We start from the raw sequence: 25,084 nt of genomic DNA on the forward strand, positions 1-25,084 counted from the left end.
TCCAGTTCTCTGCTGCCAATGACTGGAACTAATTGCAAAAATCACTGAAGTTGGAGACTTATATCTCCCTCACTAACTTCAAGCATCGGCTGTCAGAGCAGCTTACTGATCGCTGCAGCTGTACACAGCCCATCTGTAAATAGCCCATCCAACCAACTACCTACCTCATCCCCATTTTTGTTTTTTTTCTGCTCTTTTGCACACCAGTATTTCTACTTCCACATCTGCACATCTATCACTCCAGTGTACTTTTGGCGCCGACAGAGATGGCCGCCTCGCTTCGCGTTCTTAGGAAACTATGCAGTATTTTGAACCCTGTTCACCCACGACTGCGTGGCCATGCACGCCTCCAACTCAATCATTAAGTTTGCAGACGACACTACAGTGGTAGGCTTGATTACCAACAACGATGAGACGGCCTACAGGGAGGAGGTGAGGGCCCTCTGAGTGTGGTGTCAGGAAAATAACCTCACACTCAACGTCAACAAAACAAAGGAGATAATCGTGGACTTCAGGAAACAGCAGAGGGAGCACCCCCCTATCCACATCGACGGGACAGTAGTGGAGAGGGTAGAACGTTTTAAGTTCCTCGGCGTACACATCACGGACAAACTGAAATGGTCCAACCACACAGACAGCGTGGTGAAGAAGGCGCAGCAGCGCCTCTTCAACCTCAAGAGGCTGAAGAAATTCGGCTTGTCACCAAAAACACTCACAAACTTTTACAGATGCACAATCGAGAGCATCCTGTCGGGCTGTATCACCGCCTGGTACCACAACTGCTCCGCCCATAACCGTAAGGCTCTCCAGAGGGTAGTGAGGTCTGCACAACGCATCACCGGGGGCAAACTACCTGCCCTCCAGGACACCTACACCACCCGATGTCACAGGAAGGCCAAAAAAATAATCAAGGACAACAACCACCCGAGCCACTGCCTGTTCACCCCGCTATCATCCAGAAGGCGAGGTCAGTACAGGTGCATCAAAGCAGGGACCGAGAGACTGAAAAACAGATTATATTTCAAGGCCATCAGACTGTTAAACAGCCATCACTAACATTGAGAGGCTGCTGCCAACATACTGACTCAACTCCAGCCACTTTAATAATGGAAAAATGTATGTAATACATGTATCACTAGCCACTTTAAACAATACCACTTCATATAATGTTTACATATCCTACATTACTCATCTCATATGTATATACTGTACTCTATACCATCTACTGCATCTTGCCATCTTGATGTAATGTATCACTAGCCACTTTAAACAATGCCACTTTTATATGTTTACATATCCTACATTACTCATCTCATATGTATATACTGTACTCTATACCATTCACTGCATCTTGCCTATGCCGTTCTATACCATCACTCATTCATATATTTTTTTATGTACATATTCTTATTCATTCCTTTACACTTGTGTGTATAAGGTAATTGTTGTGAAATTGTTAGGTTAGATTACTTGTTAGATATTACTGCATTGTCGGAACTAGAAGCACAAGCATTTCGCTACACTCGCATTAACATCTGCTAACCATGTGTATGTGACAAATAAAATTTGATTTGTTAATTGCTAAATTGTAATTACTTCGTCACTATGGCCTTACCTCCTTACTTAATTTGCACACACTGTATACATATTTTCTATTGTGTTATTGACTGTACGTTTGTTTATCCCTTGTGTAACTCTATGTTGTTGTTTTTGTCGCACTGCTTTGCTTTATCTTGGCCAGGTCTCCGTTGTAAATGAGAACTTGCTCTCAATTAGCCTACCTGGTTAAATAAAGGTGAAATAAAAAAAAATATTAAAAAAAAACTGTACCAATGGCCTAACGGAATTTTACTTATGAATTAGGGCAAGGATTACCTCTGCTATTTTTTTTGTTATGCCATGTCACCATAATCAATCGTTACTCTTCTATTTTGCATTATTTTATGTAAATAATAATTAGAATAGCTTATTTCAGTAACTATGCACATATTTTGTGTAGTGTATGCTATGTCAGACCTGGCTACAAGTTCATTAAAACTCATCAGTTTGAGATAGCTAATAAAAACAAATTGTATTACCGTGAAATGCTTACTTAGGAGCCCTTAACCAACAATGCAGAGTTTAAAAAAAAGTAAGACAAATTTGCTAAATAAACAAAAGGAAACTAGTAACACAATAAAAATACATTCACTTAGATATTACCTCAATTAGCCCGACTAACCAGTGCCCCCCGCACATTGGCTACCCGGACTATTTGCATTGTGTCCCCCCCACCCGCCAACTCCCTCATTTATGCTGCTGCTACTCTCTGTTTATCATCTATGCATAGTCATTTTAACTATATCTACATGTACATGTTACCTCAATTAGTCCGACTAACCGATGCCCCCGCACATTGACTCTGTACCGGTACCACCTGTATATAGCCATGCTAATGTTATTTTCACTGTCATTTATTTTATTTTGTATTTCTTTACTCATCTATTGTTTACCTAATACCTATTTTTTTACTTAAAAATTGCACTGTTGGTTAGGGCTTGTAAATAACAAATAAACTTTGATTTGAAATAACAATAACGAGGCTATATAGAAGTGGTACCTGTACCGAGTCAATGTGCAGGAGTACAGGGTAGTCGAGGTAATTGTTCATGTAGGTAGGGGTAAATTGACTATGCATAGATAATAAACAGAGTGCGCGTGTGTCTGTGTTTCCGTGGAGGCTGCTGAGGGGAGGAATGGTATCAAACACATCAAAGATGTGGTTGATACCACTCCATTGACTCCATTCCAGCCATTACTATGAGCCGTCCTCCTCTCAGCAGCCTCCACTGGACAGTGTGTGTGGTTAGAGTCAAGTGAGTGTACATCAAGCCAGTGCAAAAAATAATAATAGATAAGAATAAAATAAGGGTGTCAATGCAAATAGTCCGCTACCTTCCTTATCCAAAATGTGGAGAGGATTTAACTAACAGTGATCATGCAATAATATGCTTTCTTAAAATTCGATGGGAAATAATTAACATAACCTTCCCCTGAAGCAGGAAGCAATTCATAACAACACAGATGAACCGGAAGAGGAGGTTGTTTTGTTGACATCAGACGAACACAAGAAACAGGAGAATATAAATGATAAAACAATAAATTAATTGAATCAACCAAAGAACTACCCGTGTGCAAAGCTAAGGTATGACAGTGTCCGATAAACTGCAAATGAGCAATGTTGACAAATCCTGTATAAAGTAGGTAGATCGCCAAACATTTATTCACTAACTAGCTAATGAATCTAATTAACGCGAGTTATAGTAGCTGCGCTAGCCAGCAATGGATTTGATGTAGCTAACTAACGTTATTTAGCAAATAGCTATATGTCATGGTTGCAGGTTACACTACATAAATATACATTCGTACTTGACACTTTTGATACAGCTAACGTTACAGTAGTTAGTTAGCCGGCCATAGCGCACTGTACGCTCATCTAGGTGAGGTCAGGACCGAACTCTCAACTCCGTTGCGCGATTTGCTAGCAACAACATTGAGTCCCTAGTCGATACTTGTAAGCGTTTTCAGAATTGTAATTTTTACATGTACTTATTTTGGTCCTGTACAACTGAGGCCGTTTTGCGGGTTGCTGCAATTCATACTTCTAATAAGATATTTTATCGAATACAAGCACCGACTTTGTCCTAATTGGTTTTGCTCAAATGGAGACATAACGGCTTGAAAGTACTATGTAAGCTGAGATTCAATTGGCGCCGAGTTGAACAACACAAATGAGGAAAAAGTTATCAATAACGTTACTCAACTCCGCCTCGATATACGAGAATTGAGTTGAGCGTTCCTCAGCTAGCTCATATACACTGCTAAAAAAAATAAAGGGAACACTTAAACAACACAATGTAACTCCAAGTCATTCACACTTCTGTGAAATCAAACTGTCCACTTATGAAGCAACACTGATTGACAATAAATTTCACATGCTGTTGTGCAAATGGAATAGACAACAGGTGGAAATTATAGGCAATTAGCAAGACACCCCCAATAAAGGAGTGGTTCTGCAGGTGGTGACCACAGATCACTTCTCAGTTCCTATGCTTCCTGGCTGATGTTTTGGTCACTTTTGAATGCTGGCGGTGCTTTCACTCTAGTGGTAGCATGAGACGGAGTCTACAACCCACACAAGTGGCTCAGGTAGTGCAGCTCATCCAGGATGGCACATCAATGCGAGCTGTGGCAAGAAGGTTTGCTGTGTCTGTCAGCGTAGTGTCCAGAGCATGGAGGCGCTACCAGCAGACAGGCCAGTACATCAGGAGACGTGGAGGAGGCCGTAGGAGGGCAACAACCCAGCAGCAGGACCGCTACCTCCGCCTTTGTGCAAGGAGGAGCAGGAGGAGCACTGCCAGAGCCCTGCAAAATGACCTCCAGCAGGCCACAAATGTGCATGTGTCTGCTCAAACGGTCAGAAACAGACTCCATGAGGGCCCGACGTCCACAGGTGGGGGTTGTGCTTACAGCCCAACACCGTGCAGGACGTTTGGCATTAGCCAGAGAACACCAAGAATGGCAAATTCGCCACTGGCGCCCTGTGCTCTTCACAGATGAAAGCAGGTGTGCACATGTGACATACGTGACAGAGTCTGGAGACGCGGTGGAGAATGTTCTGCTGCCTGCAACATCCTCCAGCATGACCGGTTTGGCGGTGGGTCAGTCATGGTGTGGGGTGGCATTTCTTTGGGGGGCCGCACAGCCCTCCATGTTCTCGCCAGAGGTAGCCTGACTGCCATTAGGTACCGACATGAGATCCTCAGACCCCTTGTGAGACCATATGCTGGTGCGGTTGGCCCTGGGTTCCTCCTAATGCAAGACAATGCTAGACCTCATGTGGCTGGAGTGTCAGCAGTTCCTGCAAGAGGAAGGCATTGATGCTATGGACCACCCGTTCCCCAGACCTGAATCCAATTGAGCACATCTGGGACATCATGTCTCGCTCCATCCACCAACGCCACGTTGCACCACAGACTGTCCAGGAGTTGGCGGATGCTTTAGTCCAGGTCTGGGAGGAGATCCCTCAGGAGACCATCCGCCACCTCATCAGGAGCATGCCCAGGCGTTGTAGGGAGGTCATACAGGCACGTGGAGGCCACACACACTACTGAGCCTCATTTTGACTTGTTTTAAGGACATTACATCAAAGTTGGATCAGCCTGTAGTGTGGTTTTCCACTTTAATTTTGAGTGTGACTCCAAATCCAGACCTCCATGGGTTGATAAATTGGATTTCCATTGATTATTTTTGTGTGATTTTGTTGTCAGCACATTCAACTATGTAAAGAAAAAAGTATTTAATAAGATTATTTAATTCATTCAAATCTTGGATGTGTTATTTTAGTGTTCCCTTTATTTTTTTGAGCAGTGTAGTTGCCTTAGCAAAAATGTTTTGACTTCACCCCTTCCATGACGTGGCTAGCTGACATACTCATTTGAACTTGATCAATTTGTCGGTGTTTGTAGTTCGGTAACTTAGTTAAGTACTGCCATCAAATGTAGCTAGCTAACGTTAATGATTCAGAAGTAGCTAAGCAGTTAGCTATCTAGCTAAATATTTAAGCTTGTTACCGCAAACATTCTTAATTGAAAGAACCACGTTAATGTTATGGAAGCGAAGCTTGTCATTACATGTGTTGCCATTTGGATTTTCCTAAATCCATTTAGTTTGGCCATGTAGCAGACAAACTGGTACGAATTTCACCTGCCAAGTCCCACTTGTTTAGGTGTTGCTCAAATGGAAACGCTTGCTTTATTTAGCGAACTATCTAGCCAAATACTTTGTTTACAGTCTTAATCATACATTTTTATGACACGATTTACAGTGTTAACAATGAGTTTATGATAATAACGTGCATCGTTAGACTGTAATTGCCATTTCCCTAAACATGAAGTATATACTTTTTGATATTTCTATCAAAGCAATGTCAAGTCTCCTAATGAGAACAACTTGTCTTTGTCTCCAGCAGCTTCTTGTAGACCTAACCCCGGAGTTGGGGAGGTCTTGAGCACACTGCCTCTTCTGTGACCACCTCATCTATCCCGATGCTTACCCTTTGAGAGCTGCCCGGCACCTACCTCCTGAGGCCACCTGCTTTGCCCTGTTGTCAAACAGAGGGGAAGTGAGAAGCAGCAGCCGACATGGCAGCCAAGGCAGGGGACAACCCCGACAGCCTCATGGCACTGACCACAGCCTTCTGCCTGAGGAACCTGAGGAGGACCATGTGCTACCTGGGAGAGAGGAACAAGCTCTGCCTGTGCTCAGACATCTTCCTGCCCAGCGAGATCTGTGACAAGCTGGTCAACACGTACGTATAATTGGGATTTGTAATGGGTGCTAATCCTAATGTTCAATTAAGCAATGTCAGACTGGTTTTGCTTGTTGGTTTGTCTAATTTTTCACATTATGTTGCTATGGTCTTATGAGGTGTCAAGGGTGCTTTCACGATCAATCACTTTATTAGCAGCAGCTCATGAGCACTGATTTATGACTTGCTTCAAATCTCAATGTATAATGTATGTAAATGAATTGTCAAATGCCAACCATAGTTTGATACTGTATATCAATTTGATCTTATGTCTTGAATAATTATTTTTCTGCTGTTTTATGTATTCATCTTCAGATACATGGAGCTGGTCCATATGGACAGTAACTTTGAGCCGCAGGACGGCTTCTTCCAGCTGTTCTCGGACCCGCACAGCACCAGGCTCACCCGGGTACAGCTGAGGGAGGACTTTGTGCGTGACAGGGACCTGGAGGGCATTGGGAAACAGGTGGGACATTGTGGAGGTAGATTAGTCTGGTCCCAGTTCTGTTTGTTCTGTATAGCCCCTGTGGACCATAGGAGTTGGCTATACAGTACAAATAGATCTGAGAGCAGGCTATAGGTAGAATAATGGTGAATAAAAAAAATACATTGAAATCCCACAAGTGCCCCTGCTGTGTTTTTCATGCATGAAACAGGTGGGGTGGCAGTGTTTCCTTCTGGAGGGCATTGGAATGGTTTCTCCAAGTACCTTAGGCGTAAGCTAACCTCTAAACAAATAAGCCATGACAATACCTTCTTTCTAATCAGGACCAAAACAACAGCCAGGCGCACTGATGCAGAAAAAGTATAATTATGTCCAATGACAAAATTTTACTAATTCAAAAAAAAGCACATACAATGAGTGAACAAAGCATTAAGAACACCTGCTCTTTCTATGACAGACTCACCAGGTGAATCCGGGTGAAAGCTATGATCCCTTATTGATGTCGCCTGTTAAATCCACTTTCATCAGTGTAGATGAAGGGGAGGAGACAGGTTAAAGACATGGTTTGTGTATTCATCCATTCAGAGGGTGGATGGGCAAAACAAAATATTTAAATGCCTTTGAATGGGGTATGGTACAGTGGTTCCTCCTTTAAACGTTGCGAAACACCTTGCATGCTGCCACAGAATTCTGTGGCACGTCATTAAATTGTCAGCCATTTTTTTATTACTGCAAGTTATTTCTAGTTTGACCACCAGAGGGCATCTTTGAGAAGCATTTGATACTATTCCGTATTGGCATTACCGGAGAATTTAAAACCTTTTTTGTAATAACATAGTATATGGGATTGATTTGAAGAAATTTGGCTTAATTAATTTGATTAACATTATGGTGTTTCTATTCAGAGAAAAACGAAACCCTCAGGGTTTCCGTTAGGATGGAATGGAAAATATGGCGCTGTACAACGTGACGGTAGGGAGTAGGCTACAGGATTGGAGGATTCTAAATTGTTTACCTTCAAGAGACAACTTTGTTCCAATATTTCTGTAAATCAGTGATATTTATTCCCATAGTAATTCGTTTTGGATCCATAACTAAATAAACATCTGCAATTTGAAAGAGTTTTTTTTTTTTTTTACGAAATGTGTTTATTTGTTTATTAGGCTACTCTGCAGTCTACAATGCATACTGTAGTAAACATGGGAAAGTACCTAATTCCTTACATAAGGGAGAGCAGGCCATGTCTGTACTACAGAATGCAGGGCACACGGGAGACCGGTGTTTTCATAGTTGTGATGTCTTCACTATTATTCTACAATGTAGAAAATAGTAAAAATACTGGAATGAGTAGGCGTGTCCAAACTTTTGACTGGTACTTGCTTAATTAATTTGATTAATATTACGGTGATTCTATTCTATGAAAAACCCTCTGCGTTACCGTTAGGATGGAACAGAAAATATGGCGCTGTACAACGTGACGCTCATAAATTCTGAGCGTTGTCAGTTTGTAAATTCAGACTGTTGAGCTCTCGGTGCGCGCACTGGACGTTCAGGCCGAGGAGTAGGGTTGATTTGAGCATTCTGGCCTTACAATGGCAGTCAAGCACCCAAGCTAACGTTGGCTAGCTACTTCCAGACACAAATTTACTCGCCCTAGCAGAGCTAGTCAGGCAGTTTTCGTGTTAACCGGAGCGTTGGTGACTGTGCTGCTGGAAACAATGCTTTTTTGCCGACTTTACTGACACCGGCCATATTCAACCGGTGTTGAGTAAGTTCATTATCCTGTGCTCTGGTACACTCAGATGAGAGTGCTCTGAAATTAGTGTAGATAGCCAGAGCAAATTTACGAAAGCACCCAAATGTCCATTGAGAACGCACACCGACTATACCATTTAGCTAGACTAAGAATGACGGGAATAATCAAGTCAATAAACGTTGGGTAGTCAGATAGCCTATAGTTAATTTTCTGTCAAGTTTGTATAACTACTAACGTTAGGTAGGTAGCTAACATACCGGTACATACTGCTGTAATGATATGCTATGTGGTTCGTAAGGACAGTGTAGCTAACAAATTGTCAGCCAACATAACGTGTAAGGTAACTTATTTGAAAAGTCATTACTTTATTACATTGAGTAGCAAGCTATCCCTTGGTCATTAGGGCAAATCTGGTCTGTGACAGGAGTTTTTTTTTCACACCTACCTCGGCTATTAGACTAGACTATGCAACCTTCACTAAAGAATATTGTTCAGCTATTAGCCAACTTGCAACAAATTGTTGTTGTTCCCATCTAGTTCCTTTGCCTCTTCCACCCGTCATCATTCTGTGGCTCAGTTGTGGGCATGCTGGCAGGATATGGCAGCATCTTCGGTTGTGCGTCAAAAATTCTGCATACAGTAGCACGTTTGTATGAAGGTGTGGTTATTCACAGGCAAATTGTTATATGCTATGGAGGTACAGTTGTCTTTTTGTCGAGAGCAAAACTTTATTTTCAATCAAAAATAATTATTCTGAAAGCAACTTTTTTCCGACACAAAGGAAGTCATAGCGGACACCTACGAAGAAGGACTGTGTGATGATGGCATCTCAGGTAAGCAGCACTGGGCGTTCTTCTGTCTAACTTTTACATAGCTAGTAGTTAGCTCCTATGATTCAGTATATGTTCATAACATTCTACTATATTACATACATGCATACCATAGAATCATAAACCATGCAATTATTATTCTCAAGCTAATCAGGCGTTCGTAGCTAAATGCTTTTGTTCTCGCCATTTTCAATTGAATTATTTTAACTTTCTTTCATGGCAACTCATAAGCAGGCCATGTCCTATTTGTTTCATAGTCAATATATAATCATATTTCATGACAGTGTAACGGTTAGCTTTTTTTTACAGATGGATGAAAGAACACTATGTCTGTCACAAAGAGTTTTTGCAGCGTGTAGATGGTGCAGGTATCATTGCATTTTTCCCACCACCTCATGAACAACCACAATACTAGTCTGATGTTAAGCTTTCTGTGCTGCGTTGATGTATCCTGAAAATGACATCTGCTGCTTTATATTGAACGGTCATATCTCAGCTTATTTTTTGTAGATATGAAAACAATAACTATTTTCTTTACTTTCAGAGAGCGAGCTGATCAAGGGGTCAAAAATGTAGATATTTCCAGAGGTTCACTGTCCGAGGAACAGGCCGTGGAAGCTTTATTGCTGGCAAGTGTCCACAACCAGAGGTAAATAAACTGTTCTGTGTTCTTTTTCTCTCTCCATCTCTGCCTGTCTTGTTGTACATGGAACCTGTCTCACATGCATTAATAAAAAACCCTTAAGATGTCAGCTGCTAATTTTCAGATTTACACCACAAAAACACAACCATTTTCACAGGACTATCTGTTGCTGCCAAGTCATGATTTCCCTGGGGTTAGCCTTGCAATAACCAAGTGGGGAGACACATAGCCCTCTATTTAAATGTTTCACGTACACTCCGATAGGTGTCTGCGTCACATACAGTATCTTCTATTGTTTGTCCTCGTGTGTCTTTTTCAGCATAAAGTACTCTGTAGCCACTTAGTGTGGACACCAGGTGAGACCACACACACACAATAACAGTCTCTCTAATTCACTTCATCCCTCTCCCCCTTCTCCCTAAATCCTCTAGGTTATATCAGCTGTTTTGGTGAACCCCTCCTGCATCTGAACTGGCTGACACAGAGGGCACAGCATGATCATAGGTGAGGTCACTTGGTCGGGTCAACAGGAAGTATTACACTGCTCAAAAAAATAAAGGGAACACTTAAACAACACAATGTAACTCCAAGTCAATCACACTTCTGTGAAATCAAACTGTCCACTTAGGAAGCAACACTGATTGACAATAAATTTCACATGCTGTTGTGCAAATGGAATAGACAACAGGTGGAAATTATAGGCAATTAGCAAGACACCCCCAATAAAGGAGTGGTTCTGCAGGTGGGGACCACTTCTCAGTTCCTATGCTTCCTGGCAGATGTTTTGGTCACTTTTGAATGCTGGCGGTGCTTTCACTCTAGTGGTAGCATGAGACGGAGTCTACAACCCACACAAGTGGCTCAGGTAGTGCAGCTCATCCAGGATGGCACATCAATGCGAGCTGTGGAAAGAAGGTTTGCTGTGTCTGTCAGCGTAGTGTCCAGAGCATGAAGGCGCTGCCAGGAGACAGGCCAGTACATCAGGAGACTTGGAGGAGGCCGTAGGAAGGCAACAACCCAGCAGCAGGACCGCTACCTCTGCCTTTGTGCAAGGAGGAGCAGGAGGAGCACTGCCAGAGCTCTGCAAAATGACCTCCAGCAGGCCACAAATGTGCATGTCTGCTCAAACGGTCAGAAACAGACTCCATGAGGGTGGTATGAGGGCCCGACGTCCACAGGTGGGGGTTGTGCTTACAGCCCAACACCGTGCAGGACGTTTGGCATTAGCCAGAGAACACCAAGATTGTCAAATTCGCCACTGGCGCCCTGTGCTCTTCACAGATGAAAGCAGGTTCACACTGAGCACATGTGACAGACGTGACAGAGTCTGGAGACGCGGTGGAGAACGTTCTGCTGCCTGCAACATCCTCCAGCATGACCGGTTTGGCGGTGGGTCAGTCATGGTGTGGGGTGGCATTTCTTTGGGGGGCCGCACAGCTCTCCATGGGCTCGCCAGAGGTAGCCTGACTGCCATTAGATACCGAGATGAGATCCTCAGACCCCTTGTGAGACCATATGCTGGTGCGGTTGGCCCTGTGTTCCTCCTAATGCAAGACAATGCTAGACCTCATGTGGCTGGAGTGTGTCAGCAGTTCCTGCAAGAGGAAGGCATTGATGCTATGGACTGGCCCGCCCGTTCCCCAGACCTGAATCCAATTGAGCACATCTGGGACATCATGTCTCGCTCCATCCACCAACGCCACGTTGCACCACAGACTGTCCAGGAGTTGGCGGATGCTTTAGTCCAGGTCTGGGAGGAGATCCCTCAGGAGACCATCCGCCACCTCATCAGGAGCATGCCCAGGCGTTGTAGGGAGGTCATACAGGCACGTGGAGGCCACACACACTACTGAGCCTCATTTTGACTTGTTTTAAGGACATTACATCAAAGTTGGATCAGTCTGTAGTGTGGTTTTCCACTTTAATTTTGAGTGTGACTCCAAATCCAGACCTCCATGGGTTGATAAATTGGATTTCCATTGATTATTTTTGTGATTTTGTTGTCAGCACATTCAACTATGTAAAGAAAAAAGTATTTATTAAGATTATTTAATTCATTCAGATCTAGGATGTGTTATTTTAGTGTTCCCTTTATTTTTTTGAGCAGTGTATTAAGGAGATGCTTTACATTGAAATACAGACAGAGATGTAGTAGTCCCAGAGTTAATGATCCAAGGTCAGTTTTGCATTTCACCTGATGATTATGATGACTGACCGTGTTAGAATAAAAACAAGGCTTAATCATGCTCTCTCTCTATCCACCTGTCTCTCGTCTGCAGGTATGTTTTGATGTGAGAGAGGAAGCCAGTCCGGTCATTGCCACCTCACCCGCTCTTAAGATAACCTTTGGGCCAACTGGGTGCCCAAGGCTGGTTATGAACTGAGAGAATATTAGGGTAGCACTGTAATTCATTAATCGTATGCCGTCTGCCGCTGTTCTTACCTATTTCCCTTTCTGTCTTCTACACCTCTCTCTTCCTCGTTTTATAATACACACCATATGTGCATTGAAGTACAGATTGAACTTGTATTTATAATATTACAATTATCATAATTATAATGCATGTATTTATAACACCTGGATCATGAACTTCTTTCAATAAAGCGTTTCACATTCTCCACTGGTTGAAATTAAGTATCTCATTGAAATACTATCCTGTGTCCTCAGATTAATGCAAATGGAGTTAGATATGCATAGTTTTTATTCTGTATATATGAATTACAAATCAGCCTTTACTTAAATCATGTTTCCAGTCTATTGCATAGTTACAATGTGTAATCATTGATGTCCCAGGAGCAGGAGTGGTAAACACTGTTGAAGTGTATAATTGTAATACATACAGTGCCTTGCGACGTATTCGGCCCCCTTGAACTTTTCGACCTTTTGCCACATTTCAGGCTTCAAACATAAAGATATAAAACTAATTTTTTGTGAAGAAACAACAACAAGTGGGACACACTCATGAAGTGGAACAAAATTTATTGGACATTTCAAACCTTTTTAACAAATAAAAAAACTGCAAAATTGGGCGTGCAAAATTATTCAGCCCCCTTATTAAGTTAATACTTTGTAGCGCCACCTTTTGCTGCGATTACAGCTGTAAGTCGCTTGGGGTATGTCTCTATCAGTTTTGCACATCGAGAGACTGAAATTTTTGCCCATTCCTCCTTGCAAAACAGCTCGAGCTCAGTGAGGTTGGATGGAGAGCGTTTGTGAACAGCAGTTTTCAGTTCTTTCCACAGATTCTCGATTGGATTCAGGTCTGGACTTTGACTTGGCCATTCTAACACCTGGATATGTTTATTTGTGAACCATTCCATTGTAGATTTTGCTTTATGTTTTGGATCATTGTCTTGTTGGAAGACAAATCTCCGTCCCAGTCTCAGGTCTTTTGCAGACTCCATCAGGTTTTCTTCCAGAATGGTCCTGTATTTGGCTCCATCCATCTTCCCATCAATTTTAACCATCTTCCCTGCCCCTGCTGAAGAAAAGCAGGCCCAAACCATGATGCTGCCACCACCATGTTTGACAGTGGGGATGGTGTGTTCAGGGTGATGAGCTGTGTTGCTTTTACGCCAAACATAACGTTTTGCATTCTTGCCAAAAAGTTCGATTTTGGTTTCATCTGACCAGAGCACCTTCTTCCACATGTTTGGTGTGTCTCCCAGGTGGCTAGTGGCAAACTTTAAATTACACTTTTTATGGATAGCTTTAAGAAATGGCTTTCTTCTTGCCACTCTTCCATAAAGGCCAGATTTGTGCAGTATACGACTTATTGTTGTCCTATGGACAGAGTCTCCCTCAGCTGTAGATCTCTGCAGTTCATCCAGAGTGATCATGGGCCTCTTGGCTGCATCTCTGATCAGTCTTCTCCTTGTATGAGTGGACATTTTAGAGGGACGGCCGGGTCTTCGTAGATTTGCAGTGGTCTGATACGCCTTCCATTTCAATATTATCGCTTGCACAGTGCTCCTTGGGATGTTTAAAGCTTGGGAAATCTTTTTGTATCCAAATCCGGCTTTAAACTTCTCCACAACAGTATCTCGGACCTGCCTGGTGTTCCTTGTTCTTCATGATGCTCTCTGCGCTTTAAACGGACCTCTGAGACTATCACAGAGCAGGTGCATTTATACGGAGACTTGATTACACACAGGTGGATTCTATTTATCATCATTAGTCATTTAGGTCAACATTGGATCATTCAGAGATCCTCACTGAACTTCTGGAGAGAGTTTGCTGCACTGAAAGTAAAGGGGCTGAATAATTTTGCACGGCCAATTTTTCAGTTTTTTATTTGTTAAAAAAGTTTGAAATATCCAATAAATTTCGTTCCACTTCATAATTGTGTCTCACTTGTTGTTGATTCTCCACAAAAAATTACAGTTTTATATCTTTGTTTGAAGCCTGAAATGTGGCAAAAGGTCAAAGTTCAAGGGGGCCGAATACTTTCGCAAGGCACTGTACATGCAGACACGGCATCATTCAAATAATGGAGTTTGAAATGACTGAAAAAGAATGTCTCAGAGATTCACACCTTTATTTGCCAAGGAAGAGTACATTATCAGTGAATATATTCAATGTACAGGCTACAATGTGGGAATCTCATGCGTGGTAATAACTACAGTACATGTATATAGGACTTGCATCCTTGGCACAATAAAGTTATTATATTATACTCTATCCATAGGCTTCATTAATGCCATTCAGACTTGAAGTTGATACAACAACTATGATAGCTGAGGTTCATAGGTTCTGAACTAATATTCATACCAAACGTTTTAGGGTCCATATACAGATCGGCTACTTACTGTAGCTAGCTACACATCCATTGGTATACAGTTATTTTATCCTTCACTACATAATAAGCAAGTAAATAGTTAGCTATGTTACTTCAGCTGCATTGCAAGGCAAGCTTACACAATTGTATATTCAATTTGCAGTAAATCTTTAGCTAGCTAGATTCTTTACATCTACTGTTTCACATGACGACAGCCTGGTTTGCTGGTTTTCTCAGGAGTCCCTAAAACATTAAACAACACAAATTATAAATGAATTCTCCTGTCATAACACTAGCTAGCTAGCTGGCTAATGTTAGCTAGTCAGCTAACTTGCTAAATAGCGATTTCCGTAAATTAACTTTGTGACAAAAAAAATATGCACAAACGTTTGTCTCTACATTAACTAACCTTTTCCTCTCAATTGTTAATTTTTTTTGCTTGACTCGTTATGACATAACTACTTACATTAGGTTCCACCGTAATGTTTTGTCAGCCATCTTCACCCAGGGATGGGTGGCCCGCGTCAAATTCGTCTTTGGAACCACTCGATATGATTGGTCATATAAAAACCTTGGGACCCAAATGCATAATGAGTGCTCTAACTCCCCTTGTGGTGGTCTGGAGCAATGAAGCCGTGACGCTGGGTACATCTCAGTCCGGCGGTGCAAGCTCGCAACTTTTAAAGGAGGAACCACTGTAGTAGGTACCAGGCGCACCGGTTTGAGTGTGTCAAGAAATGCAATGCTGTTCCAAAGGACATCCAGCCAGCTTGACACAACTGTGAGAAGCATTGGAGTCAACATGGGCCAGCATCCCTGTGGAACACTTGTAGAGTCCATGCTGTTCAGAGGACAAAAGGGTGCAATTATTAGGAAGGCGTTCCTAATGTTTTGTACATTGTACATAGTGAGAAAAATACTAATGCTAATAATTCAACTGTCATGTTAATAAGGATAATTCATTAGCAAAAATACATTAATTCATAACAAAATGTAGTGCAAAACGAGTCACTGTATAATAACTTGTATGCAAAGATTCAAACCAACTGTCCAGTGTTGACACAGTTTATATAGTAATAGACCTTGACATGAAGGCCTATACATCGTATATAATGGTTGGGGGAGACCTTGGTAAAGGACACCTGTCACCTTGTGTAGGATATCCGCTGCCATTGTGTCATCCAACCCTCCCAATTGGAGGACAGGGACCAAGTGGTGTCCTGCTTTCACTAATCACCCTGTATTCAGAGTTTAGTTTGTCATGGTGTACAACGTTGGCAGCTGAAAACTGAATTGCAGTGTACAGTCCATGCCTAAATAAATAAACAAATAATTAAATAAACAAATCAAAATGCTAAATGTTCTTGGGAGAGAGCATCACGGTCATAACCAAGGGGTAAGCCTCGGGAGCCTCAATCAGGGTCAGTCTGGTCTTGGAGCAATGATGACTGTGGTCCAGAGCCGTTAAACAGGGCAGTTTGGTCTCTGTAGCTAGAAAGCACGCAGCACCCACCTAGGTGATGCCCCAGCAGCCAATTGGGCCGCAGGAAGGCTCACCGCACCTCAGTGGTATTCTAAAGCAGCCTGTAGTCTTCCCGAGCATTTGTCCACATCTCTGCTGTCCTCTTGCTTAGGGCTTCTCCACTCTAAAAACATAACATGCTAGCCAGTTAGCTAGCTTGCGAAACCAACCATCCTTCTGATCTTACTTGACAGTTTTATAATGAAATACACTGTTAATAATACTAATTTAAAAAATGCAATCAAAAACAACACAATATTACTAATATTTACAGAATTTACCGGAGTGATTATGCTATGCTGCCTTTACGGTGTCACTCTGTAGTAGGTTAATTCCTTAATTCTTTGACATTCATGCACCATTTTGTAAAATGTATTTAACCTTTATTTTGACAGGGAGGAAATGTTGAGACCAAGGTCTCTTTTCCAGATGAGCCCTGTATATCACAACAATACATATCAAAATACTATGGTGTCAAATCAGCCTCTAAAGTTCATTGCACGCGAGATGGCGCTGTCGAGCAAGATGAAACAACGTTGAGCAAGCAAACGCTGAGTCGAGAGCACAGAGGGAGAGCGCAGAAATTTGGTCTGCGAGCAGACATGCCAAACTTGAGCTTGCAAGTGTGACTCTGGGCGATCAGAACATCATTGCCGCAGATCAAAAAGAAAAATGCCTGAATCCAAAAATATAAACTGCAAGCAAAGAAACATGCACATTTTTTTTATTTGAAAGCATCAAATTGTTGAACAATAATCACGTCTTTGTCAAGTTTTCACTCTCAATTTCTTAAGTTGCTCTCTCAAGTCTTGGTATCTTTGGGTCTTTTTTTTCCGATTGGATTTCAGGCTTGTGGGGGACGGGCTTAGAGGCGGTGCGTGTCTAGAATGGTCACTTACACTGGAGTGATGGACGAACTAACAAATGCTTGCCCTTGACCTGTCCAGTGGGTCATCAATCGTTACCACACCCACAAAGTCAGAAGGCCCGCCTACTCGACCAATCAGATGAGAGAGTGTCATGACACATATGCCGACCGGCTTGCAGGGGCAGACTAAAGACATGCATTTATTGTATCTATTACTCCATCAATGATTCGGTTATTTATTAGATATAGTAAAACCAACTGTTATAAATGCAATGTTTTAATCGGATGTCTTATTCAAACACAGCTTTCAAGCTTATGTTTGCCCTTAATCATAGTTACTTGTCTTAACCCGTAATAGGTTTACTCCAATATCTGCATTGTTTTTAAAATGGCAGCATGTAGACAAACACATTGACATAGCTTGAGTTAATTTTTTATTTTCAAAATCCACAAGTAAAACGTACACAGTTTCACAGAATTGTTTACAGAAATGTACATTTTAGAAATTGGCAGATTTTTTGGGGGGGCTGATTTAAGATACTTTTGGCCATGCAGTGTAAGTGGACACCTCCTTGTCAAATATCTCATTCCAAAATCATTGGCATTAATATGGAGTTGGTCCCCCTTTGCTGCTATAACAGCCTCCACTGTTCTGGGAAGGCTTTCCACAAGATGATGGAACATTGTTGCTGGGACTTGCTTCCATTCAACCACAAGAGCATTGGTGAGGTCGGGCACTGATGTTGGGCGATTAGGCCTGGCTCACAGTCGGTATTCCAATTCTTCCCAAAGGTGTTCGATGGGGTATGGACTTCGCTTTGTGCACGGGTCCATTGTCATGCTGAAACAGGAAAGGGCATTCCCCAAACTGTTGCCACAAAGTTGGAAGCACAATATTGTCTAGAATGTGATTGTATGCTGTAGAGTTAAGATTTCTCCGGGGCCATGAAAAAGGGCCCGGATCATTATTCCTTCTCCACCAAACTTTACAGTTGTCACTGCATTCGGGCAGGTAGCATTCTCCTGGCATCCGCCAAACCCAGATTAATCCGTCGGACTGGTAAAGCATGATTCATCACTCCGGAGAACGCGGTTTCCACTGCTCCAGAGTCCAATAACGGCGAGCTTTGCACCACTCCAGCCGATGCTTGGCATTACGCATGGTGGTCTTATGCTTGTATGTGGCCGCTCGGCCATGGAAACCCATTTCATGAGTTCTTGTGCTGACGTTGCTTCCAGAGGCAGTTTGGAACTCGGTAGTGTTACAACCGAGGACAGATGATTTTACGCACTACGCGCTTCAACACTCGGTGGTCCCATTCTGTGAGCTTGTATGGCCTACCACTTTGCGACTGAGCCGTTGTTGCTCCTAGACATTTCCATGTCACCATAACAGCACTTATAATTGACCGGGGCAGCTCTAGAAGGGCAGAAATATGACGAACTGATTTGTTGGAAAGGTGGCACCCTATGACACTGCCACGTTGAAAGTCACTAAGCTCTTCAGTAAGGCCATTCTAATGCCAATTTTTCTTTATGGAGGTTGCATGGCTGTGTGCTCAATTTTGTACACCTGTCAGCAACGGGTTTGGCTAAAATAGCCAAATCCACTAATTTGAAGGAGTGTCCACATACTTTTGTGCTGTGTATATGTAGTGTATACGTGCAAAAAAAAATACAAATGTATCATTCACATAAGATTCCACCTAAAATTACATGAACTTCCTCGCTACTCGCCTCCTTCTCAAAACCCATTGGAGGTCTGAGGGGAGGAACCTTGGGTCCTCTCCGATGGGGTTTTAGGAGGAGGCACAAAAAAAGGCAAGGAATCGAGGAAAGAAAATGGCACAGAGCTGTTGCATGTTTGCCTCAATATGAAATGGCAGACGTCACTGTGTGTTAAGGCAGGTTGCTTATTTAAGAATGCACTGGGTGACGTAGGAGCTGATACAGGTTGCAGGTGTCCCTTTCAATAAGAGAACAAGGATAGGGAGAGAGACTTTAGGTTCCAGTTTAGAGAGATTTAGCTCCCATTTATTTGTCCCAAACAATGATCCATTGCATTTCCATATGTTTGTGGTTGGATATTGGACACACAGATAAAGGGGTAAATGCTGGAGAGTTCTTCCAAGGCATGGCTTGTTTGACACTGAACTAAAAGACAAAGAACTTTGGTATTTATTAAGGGAATTGGCTACAGGTGCGTTTAGAGCGTGGAGATGTATAGAGGTCTCTAGTGCCCAAAAGCATATCTTGACATGGGCAGCGTTGATACCATGCGATCTCTATACATCTCTATGGCTCAGAGGTGCCTGCATTTAAAGGTAAAGTTAACCAAAAAGTCTAATTAAAGTGACAGTTTCCTAAAAAGTATAAGAAAAATTAGAGCCTTTTCTACAGCCGCCTCCAAAGAAAACGGTCTTTGCTGGTTTTGCTCTTACTCCTCAAAGACTCAAAGCGGCCTGGTTTAATGCGCGTCATCCTTGACCTCAGGCAAGGGAATCAGACGGGCCTCTGGTCTGAGGTGAGTATGAAGTTGTCCCAAAAGTGGATTTGGCTATGGCGCCAGTGCATTCGGAAAGTATTCGGAACCCTTTCCTTTTTCCATATTATGTTACATTACAGCCTTATTCTAAAATGGATTAGTTATTACATTATAATTTCTTCACATTGTTAGGTTTTAATTCCCAGAGTAAAAACTCAGCGGACATTATGAAAGCTCAAACCAAGTTTATTCCTCCCAGAGGATCAATACAGCTGCATTAGACAAAAACATTTTAACACAAGCACTGATATTTATCCCTTTCTCCTAGGCTGAGTCTCCTCCTACACATCTGAACAATCATTGTATCTTTACTGCTAGGCAGGAAACTAAGTGATACAGCCATCAACTTTTCTTTCTCCCTTAACGTGACCGACCTGACCTCGACCCCCTTCATCACTAATCCATGGCTCTCTCCCCTTATCAATGCCTGCCACGTGATCGTTTTCCCTGCACTCAGCACATTCCAAGCTTAATTGCACCCACCATATACCTTCCTCCTACAGATAACCATTATCTTCTAGTGTAGACCCTCTAAACCTTTGCACTCAATATTTCAATAGAATACCTGATAATTAACCCTATCCCAGTTTAGGAGTTGGTATCCAGAATCCATCAACATCAATCTACACACAATACCCCATAATGACTAAGTGAACACATTTTTTTGGAAATTTTTGCAAATGTATTAAAAATAAAAAACAGATACCTTATTTACCTTAGTATTCAGACCCTTTGCTATGATACTTCAAATTGAGCTCAGGTGCATCCTGTTCCCATTGATCATCCTTGATGTTTCTACAACTTGATTGGAGTCCACTGTGGTAAATTCAGTTGATTGGACATGATTTGGAAAGGCACACACCTGTCTATATAAGGTCCCACAGCATGGCAGTGCAAAAACCAAGCCATGAGGTCGAAGGAATTGTCCGTAGAGCTCAGAGAAAGGATTGTGTCAAGGCACAGATCAGAAGAAAAACATTTATGTTGCATTGAAGGTCCCCACCACCAAGACTCTAACTAGAGCTGGCAGCCTGGCCAAACTGAGCAATCGTGGAAGAAGGGCCTTGGTCAGGGAGGTGACAAAGACCACGATTGTCACTGACAGAGCTCTAGAGTTCCTCTGTGGAAATGGGAGAACCTTCTAGAAGGACAACCATTTCTGCAGCACTCCACCAATCAGGGCTTTATGGTAGAGTGGCCAGACTGCAGCCACTCCTCTGTAAAAGGCACATGACAGCCCACTTGGAGTTTATCAAAAGGCACCTAAAGGACTCTTGACCATGAGAAACAAGATTCTCTGGTCTGATGAAGCCAATATTGAACTCTTTGGCTTGAATGCCAAGCCTCACGTCTGGAGGAAACCTGGCACCATCCCTATGGTGAAGCATGGTGGTGGCAGCATCAAGCTGTGGGGATGTTTTCCAGCGGCAGGGACTGGGAGACTAGTCAGGATCATGGGGAAGATGTACAGAGATCCTTGATGAAAACCTGCTCCAGAGCGCTCAGGTTCACCTTCCAACAGGACAACGACCCTAAGCACACAGCCAAGACAATGCAGGAGTGGCTTTCTAAAAAACTGTTTTGCTTTGTCATTATGGGGTATTGTGTGTAGATTGAGGGGGTAAAAAAACTATTTTAACCATTTTAGAATGAGGCTGTAACATAACAAAATGTAGGAAACGTCATGGGGTCTGAATACTTTCCAAATGCCCTGTAGATTGCTTGAGGCAGAGAGCACCATGGGGTGGTGGTTCTGGAGGACGGCGGCAAGCCTGAATGGCAATTGGAGGATGTGGCTATGGTTTGCCATTGGTTGGAACAGCACTATGAGTGTCTGACCTCCCTGTCACTGGAAGATGATGTGAAGTTAGCTTGCAAGCTACAGGAAGGGGCCTTGGAGGTCCCTCTTCTCTAGGAGCCCGGTTGAACTCAGGTGAAAGAGTGAGATTACTTTTTGGAGATGTGTTTTCCTGATTTTAGAGCACTGTGTTTCAGCCCTGGTGCCAGCTGCCTCGTCAACCACTTTCTCTGTGGCTTTTAGGCGGTCCTGCCAGGTCTGGAATTGGGTGGCATCAGGAAGCTTGGTGCTGGGAGATTCTGTGACAGAGGCAGTAGGTTACCTTCTTCATCTCCTATGTTGCCTCATCCAGCATTGGAGTTGATGGCCAGGTTATGCATGCTGGCAGCTCAGAGCCAGGGACAGACTGGGCCCCCTGGCAATTTTTTATGTTGGGTGTGGCCCAGAAGGCTGAGATTGGTTAGGTTACAAACCAGACTGTGAAGGCTGGTGTGGGTATTGGGTCTGGACCCCGGTGGTAAACAGTGGAAGTTGAGTTGGAATTTGGGACTGATTTTGCAGTTCTGTCTGAGGTGGGTTCAGCAACATACTTCGACAACGTCGGCTGAGTGGCTTGTTTGTAGACCCCACTGGTGCAGAGGTTGGTTCGGAACCTTGCTGGCAGGTAAATTCAAACGGTGCCATCGGAAAGTATTCAGACCCCTTGACATTTTTCACATTTTGTTACGTTACAGCCTTAATCTAAAGTGGATGAAATCGTTTTTCCATCATCAATCTACACACAATACCTCATAACGACAAAGCAAAAACAGGTTTTTAGAAATCTTTGCAATGTATAAAAAAAAAAATATATATATATATATATATATATATATGACATTTACATAAGTATTCAGACCCTTTACTTAGTACTTTGTTGAAGCACCTTTGGCAGCGATTACAGCCTCGAGTCATCTTGGGTATGACGCTACAAGCTTGGCACACCTGTATTTGGGGAGTTTCTCCCATTCTTCTCTGAAGATCCCCTCAAGCTCTGTCAGGTTGGATGGGGAGCGTCGCTGCACAGCTATTTTCAGGTCTCTCCAGAGATGTTCGATCAGGTTCAGTCCAGACTCTGTATTTATATTTTGTATTTATTATGGATCCCCATTAGCTGCTGCTAAACATTACAATTAATTCATTACAGAATTCACAACACACTGAGTGGCTGGGTCACTCAAGGACATTCAGAGACTTGTCCCGAAGCCACTCCTGCGTTGTCTTGGCTGTGTGCTTAGTGTCGTTGTCCTGTTTGAAGGTGAACCTCCTCCTCAGTCTGAGGTCCTGAGGGCTCTGAAGCAGGTTTTCATCAAGGATCTCTCTGTACTTTGTTCATCTTTCCCTCGAACCTGACTAGTCTGCCAGTCCCTGCTGCTGAAAAACATGATGCTGCCACCCATGCTTCACCGTAGGGATGGTATTGACCAGGTGATGGACTACCGTAAAGGCCTGATTGGTGGAGTGCTGCAGAGATGGTTGTGTTTCTGAAAGGTTTTCCCATCTCCACAGAGGAGCTCTGTCAGAGTGACCATTGGGTACTTGGTCACCTCCCTGACCAAGGCCCTTCTCCCTCCGATTGCTCAGTTTGCCGGGCGGCCAGCTCTAGGAAGAGTCTTGGTGGTTCCAAACCATGATGGAGGCCACTGTGTTCTGCAGCATTGAAAGTCCCCTAGAAATTTTAGGTAGCCTTCCCTAGATCTGTGCCTCGACACAATCCTGTCTCGGAGCTCTACAGACAATTCCTTTCAACCTCTTGGCTTGGTTTTTGCTCTGACATGCACTGTCAACTGTGGAACCTTATATAGACAGGTGTGTGCCTTTCCAAATCATGTCCAATCAATTTAATTTTACCACAGGTGGACTCCAATCAAGTTGTAGAAACATCTCACGGATGATCAATGGAAACAGAATGAACCTGAGGTCAATTTTGAGTCTCATAGCAAAAGGTCTGAATACTAAATAAAGTATTTCTGTTTTATTTTTATACATTTGCAAAAATGACAACAGGTTTTTGCTTTGTCATTATTGGGTGTTGTGTGTAGAATGATGTTTTAAAAAAAATCAATTTTATATTAAGGATATAACGTAACAAAGTGTAGAAAAAGGAAAGGGGTCTGAATACTTTCTGAATGCACTCTAGGTGGGGTTTGAGTTTGGGCCCCACTGGTCTGTGGAGGTGATTTTGGTCATAGTGTAGGAAGAGGCCGATAAGGTTATGGTGAAGTGAGACAGTGGTGATGGTGACTGATCTTGTGATCCATCCTGATCTCGAACCTGCAACTCCTTTTCTGACTCCAGATCTTGAACCAGCAACTTGATCCTGTGACTCACTCTCTGACTTTTCGCTGGCAGAAGGGAATTACAACAGCAGAGGTTGTGGCTGTAAGCCCCTCTTCTAGCTGTTGAAGAGGGTCATGAGCTCTATGGTGGGGCGAGGCTTAACCCTCTGTTGTTGCCCTGAGGGCGGGGGGTTATACAATTTTTAAAACATTAAAATACATTTCAGAACAGATTTCATAACACATTAAGTGTGTGCTCTCAGGCCACTACTCTACTACCACAAAATCCATGTGTACATGTGTGTATAGTGCGAATGTTATCGTGTGTGTATGCATGTGCCTGTGTTTGTCTCGTCACGGTCCCCGCTGTTCCATAAGTTGTATTTTTATCTGTTTTTTAAAAATCTGATTGTACTGCTTGCATGAATTACTTGATGCGAAATAGAGTTCCATGTCAAATCAAATCATAAAATCAAATTTTATTGGTCACATACACGTGGTTAGCAGATGTTATTGCGGGTGTAGCAAAATGTTTGTGTTTATAGCTCCGACAGTGCAGTAATATCTAACAAGTAATCTCTAACAATTTCACAACATATACCCAATGGACATAAATCTAAGTAATGGAATGGAATTAAGAATATATAAATATATGGACAAGCAATGTAGTCATGGCTCAATGTAGTACTGTCTGCCTCCCATAATTTGTTTCGGACTTGGGGACTGTGAAGAGACCTCTAGTCGCATGTCTTGTGGGGTATTCATGGGTGTCCAAGTTCAAATGTTCATAGTTGACCACCACAGTCAAATAATAATCAGTGGTTGTAGAGGGTGCACAGGTCAGTACCTCAAGAGTAAATATCAGTTGGCTTTTCATAGCCGAACATTCAGAGGTCGAGACAGCAGGTGCGGTAGAGAGAGAGAGTTGGAAACAGCAGGTCCGGGATAAGGTAGCACGTCAGGTGAACAGGTCAGGGTTCCCTAGCCACAGGCAAAACAGTTGAAACTGGAGCAGCAGCACAACCAGGTGGACTGGGGACAGCCAGGATCTTCAGGCCAGGTAGTCCTGAGGCATGATCCTTGGGCTCAGGTCCTCCGGGATGGGAGGGAGAGAGAATTAGAGGGATCATATTTAAATTCACACAGGACATCATATAAAATAGGACAATTACACCAGATATAACAGACTGGTCCTAAAACGGAACCTTGATGAATGCCAGCATTTACAATTG

General features: G+C 42.8%; 1 protein-coding gene and 1 long non-coding RNA gene across 3 annotated transcripts in view; both read left to right on the forward strand.

The window, feature by feature from the left end:
• Positions 1-3,034: 3,034 nt before the first annotated feature.
• LOC100195713 (protein zer-1 homolog) overlaps positions 3,035-25,084 on the forward strand; it is a 76,359-nt gene continuing 54,309 nt past the window's right edge. Inside the window, exons 1-3 of one of the 2 annotated variants that reach the window (XM_014127846.2) lie at positions 3,035-3,184; positions 6,008-6,349; positions 6,665-6,815. In XM_014127846.2, the coding sequence (XP_013983321.2) occupies positions 6,183-6,349; positions 6,665-6,815 (318 nt within the window). In that variant the 5' untranslated portion in view covers positions 3,035-3,184; positions 6,008-6,182. The remainder of the gene's footprint in view (positions 3,185-6,007; positions 6,350-6,664; positions 6,816-25,084) is intronic. The other variant, XM_014127847.2, reaches the window with a different exon arrangement.
• On the forward strand, positions 9,332-12,643 carry LOC123725177 (uncharacterized). The gene is made up of 4 exons (XR_006757595.1): positions 9,332-9,748; positions 9,925-10,029; positions 10,455-10,527; positions 12,303-12,643. It is a non-coding gene; the product is annotated as an uncharacterized lncRNA (long non-coding RNA).

This window comes from Salmo salar, chromosome ssa11 (assembly GCF_905237065.1).
Source record: "Salmo salar chromosome ssa11, Ssal_v3.1, whole genome shotgun sequence".
Classification (NCBI taxonomy): Eukaryota; Metazoa; Chordata; class Actinopteri; order Salmoniformes; family Salmonidae; genus Salmo; species Salmo salar.